The sequence below is a fragment of the Delphinus delphis genome, chromosome 1 (genome assembly GCF_949987515.2).
Source record: "Delphinus delphis chromosome 1, mDelDel1.2, whole genome shotgun sequence".
In the NCBI taxonomy this organism is placed as follows: domain Eukaryota; kingdom Metazoa; phylum Chordata; class Mammalia; order Artiodactyla; family Delphinidae; genus Delphinus; species Delphinus delphis.
The window spans coordinates 34,517,571-34,537,390 of NC_082683.1; the positions used below are offsets into that span (position 1 = coordinate 34,517,571).

Genomic DNA, 19,820 nt, shown 5'->3' on the forward strand with positions numbered 1-19,820 from the left:
TTTTTTTTTTTTTTTTTGCGGTCCGCGGGGCCTCTCACTGTTGTGGCCTCTCCCATTGCGGAGCACAGGCTCCGGACGCACAGGCTCCGGACGCACAGGCTCAGCAGCCATGGCTCACGGGCCCAGCCGCTCTGTGGCATGTGGGATCTTCCCGGACCGGGGCATGAACCCGCGTCCCCTGCATCGGCAGGCAGACTCTCAACCACTGCGCCACCAGGGAAGCCCCTCCAGAGCAATGTTTATCAAGTGAGGCCTCTAGGGCCAACGGGCATATTTCCACTCTGAACAAACCACCGAGTAAAAAACCACGAATCATTTATTCTTTGGTGGTCTACACAGGCACTTAAATACTGTATTGCTGTCACGTGGCTGCCTGTGCAGGCCCCCGGAGTGGCTCTGGGCCTGCGTCCTGAGCCCTTGGTCAGGCCCAGGGGGAGAGGGCCGTCCTGCTATGTCCACTCCAAAAGCGGTAGCACCATGTGGACGGCTATGAGCAGAGTCCCCTCAACTGGGGGGCAGACCTAAGTTCCCCACCGCTCCTCACCCGAGGCTGGCCAGTCCAGGGTGCAGGACAGAGTTCCTCACGTGGGTCTGATCACCGTCCACATGTGAGCTGTCAGAGCTCATCCTTGTGCCCTGACTCACTGCTGGAGACAGACCCCTGTACGGGCTTGGGGGGCCCCTCCTGGGCTTCTTGGGGCTGTTCATGGGGGAGGTCCGTCTCTTCTGGGCTAAAGAGCATCTTCACCAGGTCATCCGCCTGCACCCTGTCCTGCAAGGACAAACCCCTGGCTGTTCAGAGAGGCCTCTGGACCAGGCACTCACCATCTCTCAGGTGCTACTTCCTGGAGAACAAGAAGGCTCTTCTCCAGTGGCCTCCGAGCTCATCCTAATCCCAGCAGGTCCTACTCCTTGGGCAGAGGCAGCAGAGGTGGTACCCAGCGAGGGACCAAGAACCAGGATCACTCCCCATATTGTCCCCACTGCCCCCCACCTGGAGCCCCATTCCCAAGGCAGGAAGAAGGGCCGGGGACCACGGTGACACAGTGCCGAAGCGAGGAGTCTCTCTGGACTCCCAAGCCCAGTGCTTCTCTCACGTCTAAGCATCGGCAATGGGACTGGGGAAGGTGGAAGCAGAACAAGGGCCCTGCCAGGAACAGGTCACAGCAGCGCCAACTGCTCTCACCCGCTCGCTGTGTCGAGCGTCCAAAGTGAACCACAGGGCGATGGCACAGCGCTGCCCTCTGGTGACAGCCTTCACTCCATGTGGGTTTTCTGTGCCCGAAGAGAATCCCACGGCCCTTCCGCACTGGGGCTGCACCTCTGCCTAAAGGGGACGAAGAGGGGGGTACACAGGACAGAGACCATAACCTGCCTTCAGAAGGGACATGGGGTCATTCAGGTCCAGGAGGGGATGGCTCCTCTGCCTGGCTTCCCAAAGACCAGGGCTAAAGAGAACAGGCGACTAGGCAGAGGCCCCCTGGTTTGGGGAGGGGAGTGCTGGCCACCAGGAGGGCCCCCTGCACCTTGAGGTTGTGTCTCCCCTCCCAGGGATGCGGACGAGGGCGCACTCACCGTCACGGTCTTGGCGTCTAGTTCAGTGAAAAAAAAGTTTCCTCCGTCGAAGTCTGCGTTCAGGTAAAGAATGGCACTGGGAAAGGCAGAGAGCACCTCGACACCGACTTCCTCTTCCCGCCCCTCAGACACCCACGGCTCCAGTGCCTTTATCTCCAAGTGCTCCCAACCAGCAGCAGGAGGGGGGGGCCTTCTCTGAAGCCTCACGGACACGACTCCTGACCTTCCCGCCTCCCTACCCTCGCCCCTGAGAATCCACCATGCCCTTCTCTGGGGTGCTTCTGTACCAAGTCTACCTTTCCCTGTCCTACTCTCACACTGCTCTGTAATGATTCCCGTGTTATCTGACTCCCAATCCAGAGGATCCTGGACGCTGGGAGGAGCTGGTCCCAAACACGCATGTGCTGGGGGAGGGGGCAGGGCACAGGGCCCTGGGGGCCTCAGAGCAGAGCTGGCACCTGTAGTCCCGGAAGGTGTAGGCGGGGGGCTCCTTGATGCACACGAGGGCCTCTGCGTTCAGGATGCAGTTGTCCACGTGGACGGGGTGGCTACCGTCCTTCCTCTCGGCCTGTGCCTCTGCGGCCACGGAGACACACGTTAGTACTGGGGCACCTCAGGGGACACTGCAGCTCTCCTGCTGGCATGCGAGGGCAGGGGGGTCACTGCTGACCAGCTTCCCTTCCTCTGGTTGGATCCACGCTCTCCAAGTCTTTAGACACAGAGCAGCAGGCCTAACCTTAAACCCTTAACCTCGGTGACTAAAAACAAGGCCTCACCCAGCCCTTCACCGCCTGCCGACTCTTCCTTGCTTCCTGGCTTCCCGCTGCCCAGGCCCCTGGGCCCCCACCTGGAGGCCGGGACACACACAGTTGCGAGTCTGGCACATTCCTTGGGTGTGCCCAGATTTTGATAGAATTCCAAACTTTCTGAGGGAGAGTAAAGCCCTCTAATCTCTGCTGCCCATCAGGGTCATATCGGCACCAGGGGCCGCTGAAGGCTCTGGCATGACAGACCCGGCTGTGGGTCACGTGTGGTTCCTGGACACTGGCCGTGCCTCACCCCTCCTAGGGAATGCAAAAGGGAACGTGACAGAGGGAGAGTGAACGATGAACAACCTCCAGCCTGCCCTAACTTGTAAAATAAGTAGTTCTCTCAGAAATTTGGTATTTAACAATTAGTTGACAGAGAACTTGCAACGCAGATCATGATTCACCTAAGGACACCCGTATGCCCAGTAACAGCGTTGAGAACCACTGACTTACAGGATGCAAAATACTCTTGAATGCAGCGCTCCGTAATTTGGCTTCTGAGGGCCTCACCAGTCTTACGTGGCTGCCCCCCGTCCCCCCTTGACCTTACGCTCCAGAAGTGGCCACTTTCTTAGTCCCCCAGCTGCCGGCTGCTCGATGCCTCCACTCCTCTGCTCATGCTGCTGCCTCCGGCTCCAACGTCCTCCCGCTGCCCCGTCTACTCCACAACTCCTATTCATCCTGCGCAGCTCTCATCACCTCCTCTGGGAAGCCCTCCCGACTCCCCGGGGAGACTGACTCGAACTTCCTCTGCTGCACTCATCGCAGTGGTTTACGTTGGTTCCCCAGCAGGATGAAAGGGACCATATCCTGCTCTTCTCCGCGTCCTCCGCATCCAGCTGGTGCCGGGGTGGGCAGTGTGTGCTGCACGGGGGCTGCAGGTTGAGGGAGGCCCACCTTCGATCGCGGTGCGGCACACCAGGTGGGAGTAGGAGAAGTAGAGGGGGCTGTCCAGGTGGAAGTAGGACGCCATGACACGCCGCACCTTCTCCGTCACGTTGTAGTACAGGTGAGCGCTCTGCAGAGGAACCTTCCCTTCCTGTCCCAGCTGCCGAGGAGACCAGTGGTCAGCTACGCTGCACGCTCCTCTGCGGGCCAACAGAGACCATAGGGGCGCCAGGCCCCGCTCCTCGTGCCCACCAAGGACCAGTCCCTCTGCTTCCCATCCACGACTCTCTGCCACCGCCCCCTCCCCTCGCCTTCACATTTCTCTTTGAGTAACCTGCTCAGAAGTAGAGCGGTTCTTCAGAAAGCGCTCTCAAGCTTGGGTATCAGTCTTGCTTGCTTGCCTCATTATTACACTAACAGCCACGGTTCAGAAGTCAAGCTCACCCAGCATGGTTCATCCTGCCTCCGTGGCAGCTGGAACGCTGACAGGCGGACACTTTACCTTTCCTACCACCATCTCCAACTCCTCCCCAGAGCCTGCGCGTCCCCCTCCCCCTTCTCCACACTCTAGAACAGAGTACTGACCCTACCTTGAGGGCCTTGAAGACAGTGACGCCATAGAACTTTTCGCTGGGAGTGTGCGGGGACGTCTGACCCCGGTAGCCATCTCCTAAAGTTGCTGCTGCCTACGAGGCCCCAAAAACAGGTGGAGTTAGCCAGGCAGCTGAGGGCTCAAGAAGAGGTGGTCGACTGCCCGCAGCAAGGGGCAGGCAATCGTTCAGCACCTAAGAGGCACCTAGTCGGGGGAGGCTGGGCCCTTAGGGAGATGGCATGGTCACCGGGTTCCCTCACATTGGTCAGTCTCTGCAGCTCCCGGCACTCATCCTCAGAGATTACACCATCCATCACCACCCGCTGGGAACCGTTCAAGACTTTGGAGGTCATGGTGAGTCTGATACCGTCATAAAGCAGGGGGCCACCTGCAAAGCAATAACACCGGCTAAATCCAGCAGCAGCTCTGTCCAGACACTCTCCATCAGATATTGCCTTGCTGTAAGGAAGAGAAATTCCAGTTGTTTCCCGTTCACCAGAGAAACCTCCCGTTGGGTCGCTTCCAAAGGTAGGGTGGTCCAGAGGATGGAACTTAGAGCTGACGGGCAGGAGATCCAAGTCCTGGTCCACAGCTGTTGACTCCTGGGCTTTCACGCATTGTTGAGGAAACATCATAAAGACATTCCTAAAACATGAGTTCAGAACCAGAAAGAACTGGGTTTGACTCCTGGATCCTCCACTTACTAGCTGTGTGACCTTGGCAAGTTACTTAACTTCCCTGAGCCTTGTCTCATCTGTAAAACAGCATCTACCTCGTAAGTTTGATGTAACTTAAAAGTTTAGCTACCATCATATCATCATCTATTTAAAATGAGGATCTTACAATCTGCCCAACCCACTTCCCAGGCGATTATGAGAACCAAGAGAAATAACAGGGTGAAAGCTCTCTGAAAACAAAGGAATGCTGGACAAATTCTTTAACATGCTAATCTCATTAAATTAAGCACTTGTTAATTGAAGCAACTGTAGAGTACAGGCCAGCCTTTCTCTCTTCTATTTCTCCTGGTGTCTCCCTGTGCTGGGGACATACCACAGACCCAATTCCACTCCATCTGTTATTTACTGAGGCCTCAGCGTGTGCCAAGCACTGTGCTAGAAAAGGCAAGGGATTAACACCTGAAGACAGCACCTGTTCCAACAGTTACACAAACGACCAACACAAGGCAGACCTTGTGAAAGTACAAAGTGCCTTGGAAGTTCAACAGAAACGGGGATGGGGATCCCAACTGGCCTGGAGTTTAAGAAAGGCTCTGTAGGGTGGATCCAAGACGCCTCACGGGGAGAGATGATGGGAAGTGTCTAGGAGGAGGCATAGGCCTGAACAAAGACTTGTGAGCAGAGAGCGGCCCAAGGACAAAGAGAAGGTATAAATGGGGAATGGTAGAACATACGGTTACAGGGGCAGGCAGGGAGGACGGCATCAGAGTCCCTGTGTTTGGAAGACTGGTCTAGCCCCCAGGTGGGAAGGGGCAAGGACAGATTGGAGGAGGAAAGATGAGTGCAGAGAGGAGGGGCTGGGGGCCTGATGCACGCCTGAGGCCATGGGACAAGAAAAGGGTTGGGGAGAGAGAAAGAGAGCAGAGTCCTAACTGGCAGAGGATTGGAGGGGATGGGCAAGGGGGCACCAGAGGAGACCTGAAGATTTTGAGGCTTGGTAACAGGACAAATGATGGCAGCTGGGAGAAAACAGTTTGGGGGTAAGGAGAGAGGACAAGTTGTCTCCTATAAATACTTACTGAAGCAAACTAAACTAGTGTCACTGTGACTCAGGAGTCTTACTTCTTAACCAAAGGCCAATTCTCAGTGCTCTTTGCAGGTGGAAGTCCCGTGGGTGAGGGAAGAAGGGCCACGGCGGGGGTGAGCCCTGACCCGTGCCAGCTCGCATCCTGAGGCTGCTCTCTAAGGGGAGCTGCCCAGCTAACATGGGGACCCCCAGCCTTGCTGCCTCCACGACAGCCGAGGTGGCCCCACGCTCGTCCTCTCACCTTCCTGGGTCAGCCTGTTCACGTCCAGCGACTCCTTGGTCTTCTCTTCCACGAGGGTCTCAATCTCCTTCATAAGGTTTCCGATCTCCTGGGAGATGCGGGCGGCTGTTTCCCGTTCTGACCTGTGAGCACAGCCAGTCTGAGGGCTGTATTCCAGCCAGGCTCCCACCCCAGCTTCCCATACTGGACCTGCCCACCCCTTGCCAGGAGTTCACATCTGCCTCTGCCTGGGCTCAGGAAGCCTCAAGTGCTTCATCACACTGATCCAATCATGCAGTTTCTTCAAGGCCCTCACTTCTGTTTCTCTTGCAGTCTCTTGGGAATCACCTCTTCTGGAGTCCATGAATCCTAAAAGCAGAGTAGGAAAAAATGAACAGTGTCGGGTGACCTGCTGAATCTTCCAGGTCTTGATGCACATACTAGGGCCTACAGGGAATCCACCTTCTCACCGGCCTCCTTTCAGGAGATAAAGTGAGAGGTCTCTGGAACTGAGTCACCTGTACCTGGCTGCCCAGAATTCCCCGTCTCTCGTCCACGCAGATCTCCTCTTTGGCTCAACCCCGCAACGGCCCTCTCCCCAGAGGCACACGGTGTACAGCTCAGCCCATCCCTTGCATCCCCGCCCCACTCCGGCTCCCTGCACCCTGGCTCACCGGGTCAACAAAGGGAATTCCAAAAACGTCATAAGCGAAGAAGAGCAGTTCTTTCTCCAGCAGGCTTCGCTGGTGGTACTCCTGGGCACTCTGAGGAAACGCAGTGGGAGGGACGCCCTGGTACGTAGCCCTGCCGCTGACTCTAGTCCGCACTCCCCACCCCTACGTGCCACACTGTTGCCCCCCGTGCGACCCAAGGCTTCCTCTCCCACTATCACTAGTGTGTCCGTCCCCCCGTTTGGGACAAAACTCTCACGTCTGTGCTCAAGGGTTCCTCTTGCCTGACACAAGCAGCCCCTCTGAGGGTGGCATAGCCAGGCTTCCCTTATAGGGAAACAGCCCCCTTTCCTTCCCCTGCTGTTAATCTCTGAGGCAGAAAACCTGAGGATTCTCAGGAAATACTCTTTAAGGAAGGAAAATTACTCCTTCTTGACTTCCGCAGGAGTTCAACACACAGGGGAAGAAAAACCTAGGTGTTAGGTGACTCCTGCGTTATTCATTTAATCTTTACAGCCACCTTGGAGGTTGATGAGATTATCCTCATTTTACAGACAAAGACACTGAGGTACAGAGGGGATATGCGACTTGTTTGAGGTGACACTATAGGAGATGATAGAGCAGGGACCTACATCCAAGCCTGGGTCTCTCCAATCCTAAAGCCCACGTGCTTTTTCCTATGCCATCTGCCTCCCCTCAGACTTGGAGTGGACGGTATCCCTCCCGGGAGTTGGGCCAGTGCAGGAGCAGCTGGGTCCAGCATCCGGCCATTCCCACACGTGCTCAGTGGTAGGGCTTACCCAGGGCAGGGAAACTAAGTACCTTCTGGGGTCACATCTTTCCCTAGGTGCCCTGCTAGTCTCCCAGCAGCAGAAGAAGGAAGGAAAAGAAAAAGAAGACATCATCAGTTGAAATAAAAGATGAGGGCAATAAGGAAAACTTTGAAGGCGTCAATGAGGCCTATATCACCTCTTGTATTTACCCAAGAGGAAGATGGAAATTTTCTCCTAAGGAGTTTAAACAACTGGCCTCCCTCACCTAGTACTGGACACCAAGCTAGGCATGTGTCATCTCCTTTAACCCTCTCCAGCTGCTCTAGGAACCTGCCAGGGAGCAAGTCCCACTTCTACCATCTACTCATTCAACACTGATGTGCTGAGTATCAGCTATGTGTCAGAACTGTGCCGGCACTGGAATAAATCAGGGAAACAGAGATTCCGGTCACCATGGGCAGCCACAGGCTGCTACGCAAGTTAACTCATTTCCTGGAGCCTAAATGTCCTCATCTCGAAAATGGCAAGAATAGCGCCCACCTCACGGGGTGCCTGTGATGATTAAACGCGATGATGGGTATAAACCACCTAGCTCAGTGCTTGGCCTGGGACAGCGCTCAACAGATGTTAGTTACCTTCTTTCCAGAAGGGCAGTTCTAGTTAGAAATGGTAGACTGACCACTTATTTTCCCTTTCTGCCCCAGACTCACTAATATGACTATAAAGGGTCAGGGGGAGGGATCTTAACCAAGCAAAGAGACTAGGAGACGCGCCATCTCAAATCCAGACGGTCACCATCTAGCGGCCCAAGAGGACAACGACAAGGTAACCAGTCTCCATATGGGAGGGGGTGGCAAGAGGAGGGTTATTAGAGACTCTCAGGATTGCGGATCCAAGAAGGAAGAGCCTTGGTTTTCTTTTTTTTTTTTGCGGTACGTGGGCCTCTCACTGTTGTGTCCTCTCCCGTTGCGGAGCACAGGCTCCGGACGCGCAGGCTCAGCGGCCACGGCTCACGGGCCCAGCCGCTCCGCGGCATGTGGGATCTTCCCGGACCGGGGCACGAACCCGTGTCCCCTGCATCGGCAGGCGGACTCTCAACCACGGTGCCACCAGGGAAGCCCGAGCCTTGGTTTTTAACTTCAGGGTAGGTTGATGACCCCACCTCACTGGGTTGTTATGAGAATCAAACGAAAGAAAAGCTATGAAAAATTTTTGTAAACTATAAAATGCCACGCACATTTGAAGGGTGCTTATTTTCCACAGTAAGCGCCACACAACCAGAAGGGGAGGTCTGTTACTGCCGCATCATCCACCTGCTTCTCCCAGTGAACAGAGGAAAAATGAGCCACCCTGGGCTGGAGTGCGGGCAGGGCAGGAGGCTGTGAGGGCGGAATCCTGCCACCTGCGTGCCCCGCGGCCAGCGCCGTGCACGTGTCTCCCAGGCTGGGAATGTGGTGCCTAATTAGACACTGAGAGGAGGCAGGCAGGAACCCCCTGGGCCACCGCCAGTCCCACCTCTCCCCTCCTCCCGCCCCCCACCTCACTCAGGCCTCGGTGGCTCTCTCTGCACCGTGACGGCCTCCGGCACCTCCTATTCTGAGCCCTGCCCCATCACATCACATCAGGCTGCTTAAAACCCTCTGACGGCTCACCATTGCCTGCCTCACACAGTAGGGTCCAAGGTCCTGGAGAGGCACTCAAGACTCCTCAAAAATCTGACCCTCCCGGGCCTCATTGCCTGCAACTCCCCAGCACCATCTTCCGTTCACATGGGACTGTTGTCCAGGTGGTTTGCACATGCTGCTCTCCATCTAAAAGGCCCTTCTCTGACTCATTCACCTACTGAAGGCTTTTAAAACCAATTGTCAACACCACTGCCTCTGGTGAAGCCTTCCCGGACCCGCCAGTTGCTTACTTTTCCTCCGTGCTCCCACTCTAGCTCGCGGACCCCTCTACTATGATATTCACCACAGCATTTTACAAATCTCGGATTGTACACCTTTCCAGGGCGGTTTTAGATGGCATTCAAAAAGACATGAAAGTAGTACAAATGTAGCTAAAAGAAACCCCCGGAGTATCGATAGACATACATAGAAATGTTCAGTCCTCCCCCACCTAGCCCCTGACCCACAGGCCCATGCCTGGGGGTGGGGGGGTTAATCCTGATGAACAGTTTCTTACCAATCTGTGCAGAAAGTTAAAAAACTTCAAAATATATATGTACTACCAAAAAATGTAAATAGGATACCACTACAGTTCTATGTCTTCTTTTTCTTTACCTAAAATTACATCATGGAGACAATTTCATATTGGTACGTAGGAATCCACTCAAGCAACATAATGCTTATCTTGTACGTCATTGAATGAACGTGCCAATTTTATTTAACCAGTTCCCCAAATTGATAGCATTGAGCTTGTTTCCAGTTTTTTGCTTTTAGCGGCGGACTTCTGATGCACATCTGTGCACGTTTACCTTTGCACGCTTGTGTAGTACAGCCAAGGGTGAATCCCTGGCAGTCAGATCTCTGGGTACAAGAACAGTACAGTTTGCAGCCCTACCAACAGCCCAGGGGTGTGCCTGCTTTCTCACCCCCTACATGTGTCCAATAGACTTGTTGCATACACAACTGAGGGGCCTCTAGAGTAACTGTAGCTATCTAACTTTTTTTTTTCTTTGACAAAAGGAAAAACTGATCCAAAGTTACAGCTATTTTTACAGACTGTAAGATTGGGTTTTGGAGAGGCCAGCAGGACACAAGTGATTGAGGGCCACAGTGACAAGCCACCCCATCTCAGGAGGTGGCTGAAGTTAGAGGTAAGAAAACCCACCACCTGCTACTTATGTACCATCAGCAAGACCCCTGTGATGCTACCTGTCCACACAACACTTTGTACAGCACCTGTCGGCTCACTATCTCATTTGACCCTCACACTTGCCGTGTTGAAGACAGAGAAGAACCATAATCCTATTTTACAGAAGGAGAAAATGAGACTCAGAAGGGCAGTGCAGCACGACTAAGATCCCACATGATGTGTCAAAAATCACATGGCTAGTAAGTAGAGGAGCCAGGACTTGAGTCCAGATTAGTGACTTCAAATCCACCTCATTGTTCTGGGCTCAAGAAGGAGAGGATCTAGGGCCTGTGCAAGGCATATGTACAAATATCGAGGTTCGCAGTATTGAACTTCATTAAGTTAAAAACAGAGAACTTTTCCTGTTTTTAATACAAAAATGATACCCATTCACTGCAGGGAATTTAGAAAATATAAAGGAGCAAAACACAAAAATCACCCGTAATTCCAGAAATAGCCATTGTGAAGTGAACAGCACAAAGTGCAGTCCCCCCGGCAGTGCAGGCGTGGGTCTGCTTCCACTTCAGTGCCTTTCGTTTTAGTCTTTCTATTACATAGATTTTTCTCCTTGTTTGGGAGTGAGATGGGTATAATGCTGAAACAGGGAGAGACAGAACAATGGCAGAAAGAAGCGGGGGCGGGGAAGAAAACCGAGGCAGAAAAGAGGTGAGTGAAAAAAAAATTTAGCATGAAGTAGAAAATGATATATCTTGGCCAAGTCAAGTCTCAAAGTGGAGGTGCTGAGAAAGGGAAAGAACATGGCTGCTTTGCAGTTCTGCTTTTCCCTGCCGACTCGGAGCACAGACTTTGGGGCCCAGATTGTGCTAATTAAGGTACTGGCTTATTCCCCGCTTTCTGTGTACTCACACCCACCCAGGCAACCTGCCCCCACCCCTCACTGCCCGAGCAGCCCCGGCTCCTCCTCCTCTACCCCACTCTCTGCTTTCTGGTCTGGGTTCAGCTGGCAGCCACCCAAAGTAATGCAAGTCTCTCACCTCACGGGGGCCGATGGATCTGGCTTGCTCTTCTCCAAGCATGGCTGTGTAGTAGGCCAGATTCTGGCTCATCACCTCATCATTGGGGAAGAAGAGGAGATAGGTCTTGGCACATTCAATGGCCTGTGTGTAATTCCCAACTGCAAAGGGGAAAAAATGGCTGAGAAGAAAGCATCGAATCCTGGGTACCGTGAACCGCCCAGTGTTCAGTCTCAGCACAGCTCGAGGAAATAATGACACGGCAAGGTGGCACCAGCTACATAACACGACTGCCTGATTTGCGGGAGAAGTTGCAGAATAAATGACAGAATATACGACTGATTTTTAAGGTGCTCAGTGCCTGCAAGTAATTCAAACATTGGCCCTAATATTCCCAATCAGTAGACCAATTTCAGGACTATTCCCCTGTCTTCCTACCTTTTCTTCCCTACGGATTTTCAGAAGAGAAGGGAAGATTCCAATAGCAGATTGTCTCTTTCGCAGAGTTCTTGCTGATATGTGTTGGTCTCCTCAACCATAAAAGTGTATATTCTTGAATATGCTGTGGTGCTTAGCACACAGTGGGGACTCAGTAAAGACCGGCCGACTTGTTGCTTTTCTGGATACTGACAGCCCCCTCACCCCACCCCAGAGCATCAGTGCTACATGAGGGAGAAGGGCGGGGAAATGCCCTGTGAGCTGGTTTAAATGGAAGCACACCCTTGCCTTTACTATAACTTAACTCAGGTGCAAAATGAGATTATAAATGTTATAGAGGGGACCAGAGGGTGAGGCCCTAGAGTCTCCCTCCCCCAGCTTCTCAGGCTGCTGGTACTGCTTCTTGGAAGGTGGCTTGTAACAGGGTATTCAGGGATCGCCTGGCATGGTGCCTGCCAGAGCCCAAGAGAGAAACCAAACAGCCTGAAGAAGCACAGTGGCCATAATCCCTGCCTTCCTTGCTTTTGGCTTAGTGAAAAGCAGCTGAGAAAGAGAAGGGAGGCCTTACTGTTGTAGTAGGCAAACTGCAGATAATTATAATGCGATGGGAGGAAGTCTTCAAAGGGCTTCTCTCGACTTGGGTGGGAAGCAAGCTCGGTGACACAGTTCTGCTTACAGCTGAGGACCTGGATGTAATGGTCTGAAAGGAATCGAGGAGAGGGAAGAACCATAAGGTCAATTTCCAGGATTCAAATGCTGCTTAAGATGAACAAATTCAAGTGGAAGCAATTTTCAGTCAGATTCCCGGATTTAAGAGATTCAGGAATGAGGCTGAAGATGCTGTGTCTGCAGAATCACGTTGCTGCCCTCAGAACCCAGAGGCCTGGCCGAGGGCTGGGTTTGGGGCCCGCACCTGTGATGGCCTGGAAGAGGTCGGCGTTGTATTCCAGGTAGTTGTATCCGTCGTAGTCGTAGGGCCCTTCACAGAGGGCACGGCACTCCTCGTCTGCCGCGAAGTACTCCCGCAGCGCCGTCTCCAGGTGGGGCACGGCTTCCTGCAGCTGCTCCTCGGAGTAGAGGCGCACTCCCAGCCGAAACTCATGCTACTGGGAGGAAGGGGTACTCAGATGCAGGGCAGACTGCAGACAGCCCTCCCTCCTTGCCCACGGCCACCTCCACGGGCATCCCCGTAGCCCTCTCAGGTTACGGATGGAAAGGGTGGCTGCTACACAAAGAAAGCCTGCTGGAAATGGTCTTTACTTAGTCAGTCTTTACATCTGACTTTCTTTTGAAATTTGAAAACATTTAACTCAATCTACTTGAAAGATATATGGGAATTCACTGTCATTTTCTTGCACTTTTTTTTTGTGGGGCTGCAAGGTTTCAAAATAAAAATTTAATAAAAGAAATTTTAACTCTGAGCTATCAGAATGTGGTTTGAGGTGATGAAAGCAATCTTTCTAGCAGTAAGGACGGATTTGGGCTGCTGCAGCTGATTACAGACTTTGCTTCTGCTCTCTGTGGGACATGGCTCCCTTCTTGCGGACAATAACCATTTTCATTTGTCACAGAATCACTAAAAAAGAAAAAAAAATCCAAACTGTGTAGAGTTGTATAATGTACTAGATGTACACAGTTTACTTTTAAAAGTCATTTTGATGTTGTTTCTAATATGCCTATTTCTAAACTACAACATATGCCCTTTATGAAAATGCTATATCGGGATTTCCCTGGTGGTCCAGTGGCTAAGGCTCTGTGCTCCCAATGCAGGGGGCCCAGGTTCAATCCCTGGTCAGGGAACTAGATCCCACCTGTGGCAACTAAAGATCCCGTGTGCTGCAACGAAGATTCCCCGCAGGCCACAACTAAGACCCGGCGCAGCCAAATAAATAAATATTTTTAAAAAATGCTATGTCATCATAGACAATACCTCTTATGGGACACAGACTTTTCCTGCTAAATAAATAGAATAAGAACATTGAGGAATACTGTACCACTCACTGTAGTGAAAAGAAAAAACCTACATGACCAAAAAAATTTGACAAGTAAATGAATACGATGTGTGCATAAGAAGGATTGTCATGCAGCCACTAAAAATTGTGTTTTCAAAGAAAATTTGAAGACATGAGAAAAGACGCATCAGCATCATATGTCAGTTCAAAAGGGATGATGAAAAATACATACACAATATGACGCCAAATTAGGTTTAAAAATTAGAAATACTGAAGACTTAAAAAATAGGCCAAAATATCAACTACTGGTTTTCTGAAGGTGGCACTATTATAGATGATTACTTTCTGTTTTTTGCGTATTTGCATTTTTCTAATGTTGTACAATGAACATACATTATTTCTGTAATCAGAAAGCAACCCTAGTGAATGTCACTATAAACAGAAAGAGCGAGAGAAAGGGATAGCGTGTCTTGTTTGTTTTTTGTTTTCACCATGTGGGGTTTGGCCTCAAGATCCTTGAAGTCGGCTTCCTTCACCCCAGACATGGTTTGGTAATAGTCCAGGTTCTGACGCATCTCCATGTGCTCAGGATTGCCCACGAAGAAGGTGTGAGCTGCTGCTACGGCTTTCTCCAACTTGTTTATCTAAGGGTGAAGAACAAGTACATGGTTGCCACATCCAAACCTTGATGGTTTGCGTCCAAATGTGCAGTTCACAGTAAACAGGAAATCCCCGCCTCCCCGAGCCTTCCACTCAGTGTGCCTCAGCCCCTGCCAAGCCCAGAAAACACACCTATTGCAGGAACTACATACCAGAGATTAGAAGCACGGGGCCCTGGGCAGGTTTTCAGCTATTTCCCAAATCAGCATTAGAGATTCCTCAAATTACAGGAGGCAATGCTTCAGAAGTGTAAACATTCTATTCTAAAACAAAGGTGGTATTGTAGGGGGAATGCTATGGAAGACTGACTGCCTAAATAATACACTCTTGAGCTTTGGATGAGGCGACTAAGCTGAAGAAAGTCTAAGGAGTCAAGGATTAAGGGGTAGGGGAGAAACAGCAGTTAACAATTAGACCATGCCAAAGAAGCTGCCTGGGGTGGGGGGAATATATATAATGTATGTATATATATATATATAAAATGTATATATAATGTATATATATATATTTTTTTTTTCCTCTGCGTACGTGTTTTTGACACATTCAGGGAAAAGGTGGGTGGCTGAAAAGTCTTAAGATCCTATACAAAATCCAGACATGGCATCTTCTGACTTTTCAAAGCCCAGGGCTCATGAGGTTAAAATAAGTGGCTATACAGAAATCTGAGGGGGGAAAATGCGCTACAGGTCACAATCATGCCCATAGCAATGGACGCCAGCATATCAAAATTATACAGCTTCATATGTAGAATCCAAAATAAATCACTAGGTGGGTCTGCGCGGGTCTCCAAGCCGCCTGCCTGGCAGCGGAGAGGTCACGGCGTGAGGCCGCCGCCACAGTCGCCGCGAGGTCGGAGTGCTGGGCTGCACTGTGGCCTACTGCCGGCAGGAAGGGAAGGATCGAATCATATTTGTGACCAAAGAAGACCATGAAACTCCAAGCAACGCGGGGCTGGTGGCCGACGACCCCAATGATCTGTAAGAGGAGCACTGACGGATCCTGCCCAATGGAGACCTCAGCTGGAACTGCCCGTGCCTTGGGGGCATGGCCAGCGGCCCGTGTGGGCAACAGTTCAAGGCGGCCTTTTCCTGCTTCCACTGCAGCACAGAGGATGTCAAGGGGTCGGACTGTGTAGACCAGTTCCAGGCCATGCAGGAGTGCATGCAGAAGTACCCGGACCTCTATCCCCAGGAGGAGGACGAGGAGGAGAAGCCAGCAGATCCATTAGAGGAATCGGCTGCTTCTGAGGTCGCCGCGACCAAAGAACAGAAGGGGTCCAGCTAATGAAGGCCTGGGGCGCTGGGCTCCAGCCTCCTTCAGAGTGTATGAACCTCTCCAAGGAAGTGTCTCTCCCTCTGTTGTTCTGTGCGTGTAATGTACAAAATAACGTATTGTGCTGATCAGGGGTCTTGGCCCCTTGACATATACACTGAAAAATGGGTTGTGTGTATGTGTATCTCACATGAACCTAACAGCGAATGTAGCTGCCACTTCTGAATTCTCTTCTCAGATTGTCCTGAATGTTGCCACTTTGAAATAACGTGCTGAATAATCTCAGCAACCAAAAATCATTATCTGAGAGTGTCTCTTGTGAGCGAGCTGATTTATTCTGATTCATTGTATCCCTTTTAGTAGATTTTATACCCAGTTGGAAAGTGAAATAGAAACAAAACATCTTCCTTTAAAAATGCTGGAGCGGGGCTTCCCTGGTGGCGCAGTGGTTGAGAGCCTGCCTGCCGATGCAGGGGACACGGGTTCGTGCCCCGGTCTGGGAAGATCCCACATGCCGCGGAGCGGCTGGGCCCGTGAGCCATGGCCGCTGAGCCTGCGCATCTGGAGCCTGTGCTCTGCAACAGGAGAGGCCACAACAGTGAGAGGCCTGCGTACCGCAAAAAAAAAAAAAAAAAAAAAAAAATGCTGGAGCAGGTCCATTCCTTGTAGAAGAGGCAGGATGATCAGCCCTTGAGTATCTGACGAAGCGCTATGCTCCATTTCTGATATATTTTGGTTTCCAGTTTGCATTGAGCTCCAGGTTTTCTACGTTTGGAAAACAGAGCTTTGGACCCTCTGAGTGACTCCCTTTGTAAGTGAAGAGAAAGGCTGTTTTTTTCTGTTCTTGTTATTCCAAAAGCCCTGGTTTGGGGTCTGTGTTCACACTGGCTCTGTCTCAGCCTGTTCAGATGCAATGTTCTTGAGAGGTGGGGACCTAATCATTACCAAAGTAGCACCCGAGAGAGGAAACGGTATCAATTAAAAGGAAAACATGATTTTTACCTGAAAAAAAAAATCACTGATGATCTAATGATTAATTACATGGGTTGTGGTGTCAGACTGGTGACAAAGGTAGGTTTAATTATTCACTTGTTGGGGCTTTAGGCAAGTTAAAGTTTACTCTCTAAACTCAGTTCTCTAATCGGTTATCTGAAGATAGCACTCACTACCTCACAGGATTGCTGGGGAAGTTAAATGAGAGGATATATATCCAGCTTCTAACGCATGGTTCTGGGCACATATTAAGTGCTTAATAAATGTTAGCTCGGGCTTCCCTGGTGGCGCAGTGGTTGAGAATCTGCCTGCCAATGCAGGGGACACAGGTTCGAGCCCTGGTCTGGGAAGATCCCACATGCCGTGGAGCAACTAGGCCCTTGAGCCACAACTACTGAGCCTGCGCGTCTGGAGCCTGTGCTCTGCAACAAGAGAGGCCGCGATAGTGAGAGGCCCGCGCACCGCGATGAAGAGTGGCCCCCGCTCGCCGCAACTAGAGAAAGCCCTCGCACAGAAACAAAGACCCAACACAGCCAAATAAATAAATAAATAAATAGCGTTCCCTTTACAAAAATAAAATAAAATAAATGTTAGCTCAATAAATGTAAATCCTAGCACATTAGTAATATGCTAAGAAAAATATTTTTTCTTTTCTGATCATCAGTACTAGTAAATGCACACTAAACAAGAAGTCAGCCCTGGCTGTGACCCCCAAATAGCTAGGTGACCCACGTCAACAGTTGCCATCTCTGTACCTCAGTTGCCTTAATTATAAAATTAGAAATTCTCTCAAGTCTGTCCCTTTTATGGATTGATTCTCTCTCCCATATCTTTCAGGACTGCTCTTGCCTTTCTCTGTTCTCCATCTCCACACCCCTCACCCCACCCCCCAGCCCTTCTTTACCCTCTAAGCACGAAGCACCTCATTTCTTTCTCTTATGTGGACAACTGAAGTCATCTCCTAATGGTTCACCCTGCCACCACTTTCTCCTTCTCCCAAGGCCTACGTCACATGGCTTCCAGAAGTAGCATTCTACAGCCCAGTTCTGACGATGGCTCCTTGAAGCCTGCAGAATTCTCTTCCCAGTCTGGCCCCACTCTATCGTGAATGGCCATCCTTCCTCTCCTCTAACAATATTTGAGATCAGCTTCAAATGTCACCTCTTCTTTCAAGTCTAACTTCTCTGACACAAAGCTAGATTCCTCCTCCTTTGTGTTCCCACAGTTGGATGTACATACCCTTTCAGTAGCCCTTACTACTAAAGTGACTCTTAACAGCAAAGCAAGGTAACACAAAAAAAATATAAAGTGAAGCATTTTAATTACCTGTACAAGAACTGGGATGTAGTAAGTATTCAGTAAATGTCAAAGAATTTTAAAAAGTGCTGTTAAGTGACATGACCAAAGACATAGCCCAATTATTTTGGTTTCAAGTCCAGCACTCTTCTGGGAAACTAGGAGGAATGGACCAGAACTGTGTAAGCATAATGCTTGTGGAAAGGTGGAAATTTGAGGTCCCCAAGATTTTCTAAGTCTCTCTTTAGGTTGAATTGAAGGTCTGTTAAACTATAGATATAATAGATACCCGGCACAGCTCCTTCTTCCTTTTTTTTTAAATTAATTAACTAATTAATTTTTGGCTGCGTTGGGTCTTCATTGCTGCGCACGGGCTTTCTCTAGTTGCAGCTAGCGGGGGCTACTGTTCGTTGCAGTGTGCAGGCTTCTCATTGTGGTGGCTTCTCTTGTTGCGGAGCACGGGCTCTAGGCACGCGGTCTTCAGTAGTTGTGGCATGCAGGCTCAGTAGTTGTGGTGCACGGGCTTAGTTGCTCCGCGGTATGTGGGATCTTCCCGGACCAGGGAACGAACCCATGTCCCCTGCATTGGCAGGCAGATTCTTAACCACTGCACCACCAGGGAAGTCCCTCCTTCTTCCTTTTTTCCCCAACAAAATGGGCTAATAACAGCACTTACTTTACAGGATATTGCCAGAATCTGGGCAAATGAATTAATAAACGTAAAGTACTTAATAGTGCCTGAAAGTATGTGTTGGCTCTCATTATCATCATAAATCAGAAGCACTCCAAATCTATGTATACACTTGGACTTAAGGCACTCTGGAATTCCTACAAGTACTCATTTTCTTTGGAAACCTGACGACCAGCCAGAGGGTCCCTTACAGGGAGGGGCCAGACAGCCTCTACTGGCGACGTGGCAACCTCATGTCCTGAAAGAAAGCTGTTGCACTCGGGCAGCAGGAAAAGCATCATTGAAGAGCGAACCGGAAGGAAGATACTGTAGAAAGGTCTTAGCTTCTCACTCGGTAACTTACAACAAAATTAGGATCAGAGACCCAAGCTGTCGCTGTAGATCCCTCTAAGAGGCCTCTCGGGGAACACAAGACCAAGTTTTGCTTGGTCTGTGCCTTAACCCCGGCTGGATCTTTGGGGTCACCATCTGCCTATGCGAACCGGAGAGCCTGGTCTCCCGGCAGGGTCTCTGCTCTCCCTGGATCCGGGAAGAGCTCCCTGGCCAAGACGCCACTTTCCCTCTCCGCGAGCACTTCCCTGGCCCCCCAAGTTCCCCCGGGGCAACCACACCCAGAAGGACCCCGGCCGCCCCGGGGCCCAGGCAGATCTGCACCTTGAAGTAGGCGACCTGTAGGTAGTTGTATGGGCTCCGCTTGCTGAACTCCAATTCCAGCTCCTCGCTGAGCGAGTGGGCGGCCGACGGCCCGAGGCAGCGGCGCAGGCAAGCGGCGCGGCGCAGCAAGCCCCCGAAGAAGCGTAGGTCGTGCAGGGCGGCGGCGCCCGAGGCCTGCGCCAGGCTGGGGGGCGAGTCCGGGTCCAGCTCCCACGGGAGGTCGGCGGCACACCGGGTGCGGCAGCGCAGGCGAAGGGCGCGCAGGGCGGCCCGCGAACGCAACGCCCGCTCCATGCTCAGAACCACCCCGGCCCAGTCACCGCGAGCATAGGCCGCGGTCCCCTCCGCGAAGAGCAGATCAGGCGCCGTCATGTCCCATTCCACCTCGGACTCCGCCTCGGCCCGGCAGGCAGAGGTGGCGACCGCCAGCAATGTGGTCAGCAGCCTCAACGAGCGCGCCGCCATGGCCGCTCAGACCTAACGGGACCGCTGGTCACCGGCCAGGGAGGCCAGGGACGCCCGAGTCCCACCCCCGGGAATCCCCGCCCCAGAGTGAAGCCCCGCCCCGAGTGAAGCCCCGCCTCCCAAACCCGGCAGCGCACGCCCACGAGGCTGCACCGCCTCTTTGGCCTTCCCCCAGACTGGACCCCGCCCCCCAGCGGAACCAGGAGCGCCAGCCGCAGCCACGCCTCCGAGCTCCGGGCAACTCCGACGCCCAACGGCCAGGGAACACGGAAGCTCCGCC

The 19,820-nt window shown here is 51.8% G+C and overlaps 1 protein-coding gene and 1 pseudogene across 1 annotated transcript; one reads left to right on the top strand and one right to left on the bottom strand.

Annotated features, from left to right (window-relative positions):
• Positions 1-288: 288 nt before the first annotated feature.
• P3H1 (prolyl 3-hydroxylase 1) lies at positions 289-19,579 on the bottom strand. Its single transcript, XM_060020607.1, has 15 exons — positions 19,076-19,579; positions 14,001-14,153; positions 12,471-12,660; positions 12,126-12,257; positions 11,141-11,280; positions 6,523-6,612; positions 6,165-6,217; positions 5,870-5,991; positions 4,125-4,252; positions 3,863-3,958; positions 3,282-3,432; positions 2,034-2,151; positions 1,576-1,651; positions 1,187-1,327; positions 289-772 (listed from the first exon to the last, which is right to left on the bottom strand). Exons 1-15 carry the CDS (start codon positions 19,538-19,540, stop codon positions 617-619), a joined length of 2,211 nt encoding a protein of 736 aa, XP_059876590.1. The 5' UTR covers positions 19,541-19,579; the 3' UTR covers positions 289-616.
• On the top strand, positions 14,845-15,453 carry LOC132425285 (mitochondrial intermembrane space import and assembly protein 40 pseudogene; annotated as a pseudogene).
• Positions 19,580-19,820: the final 241 nt, after the last annotated feature.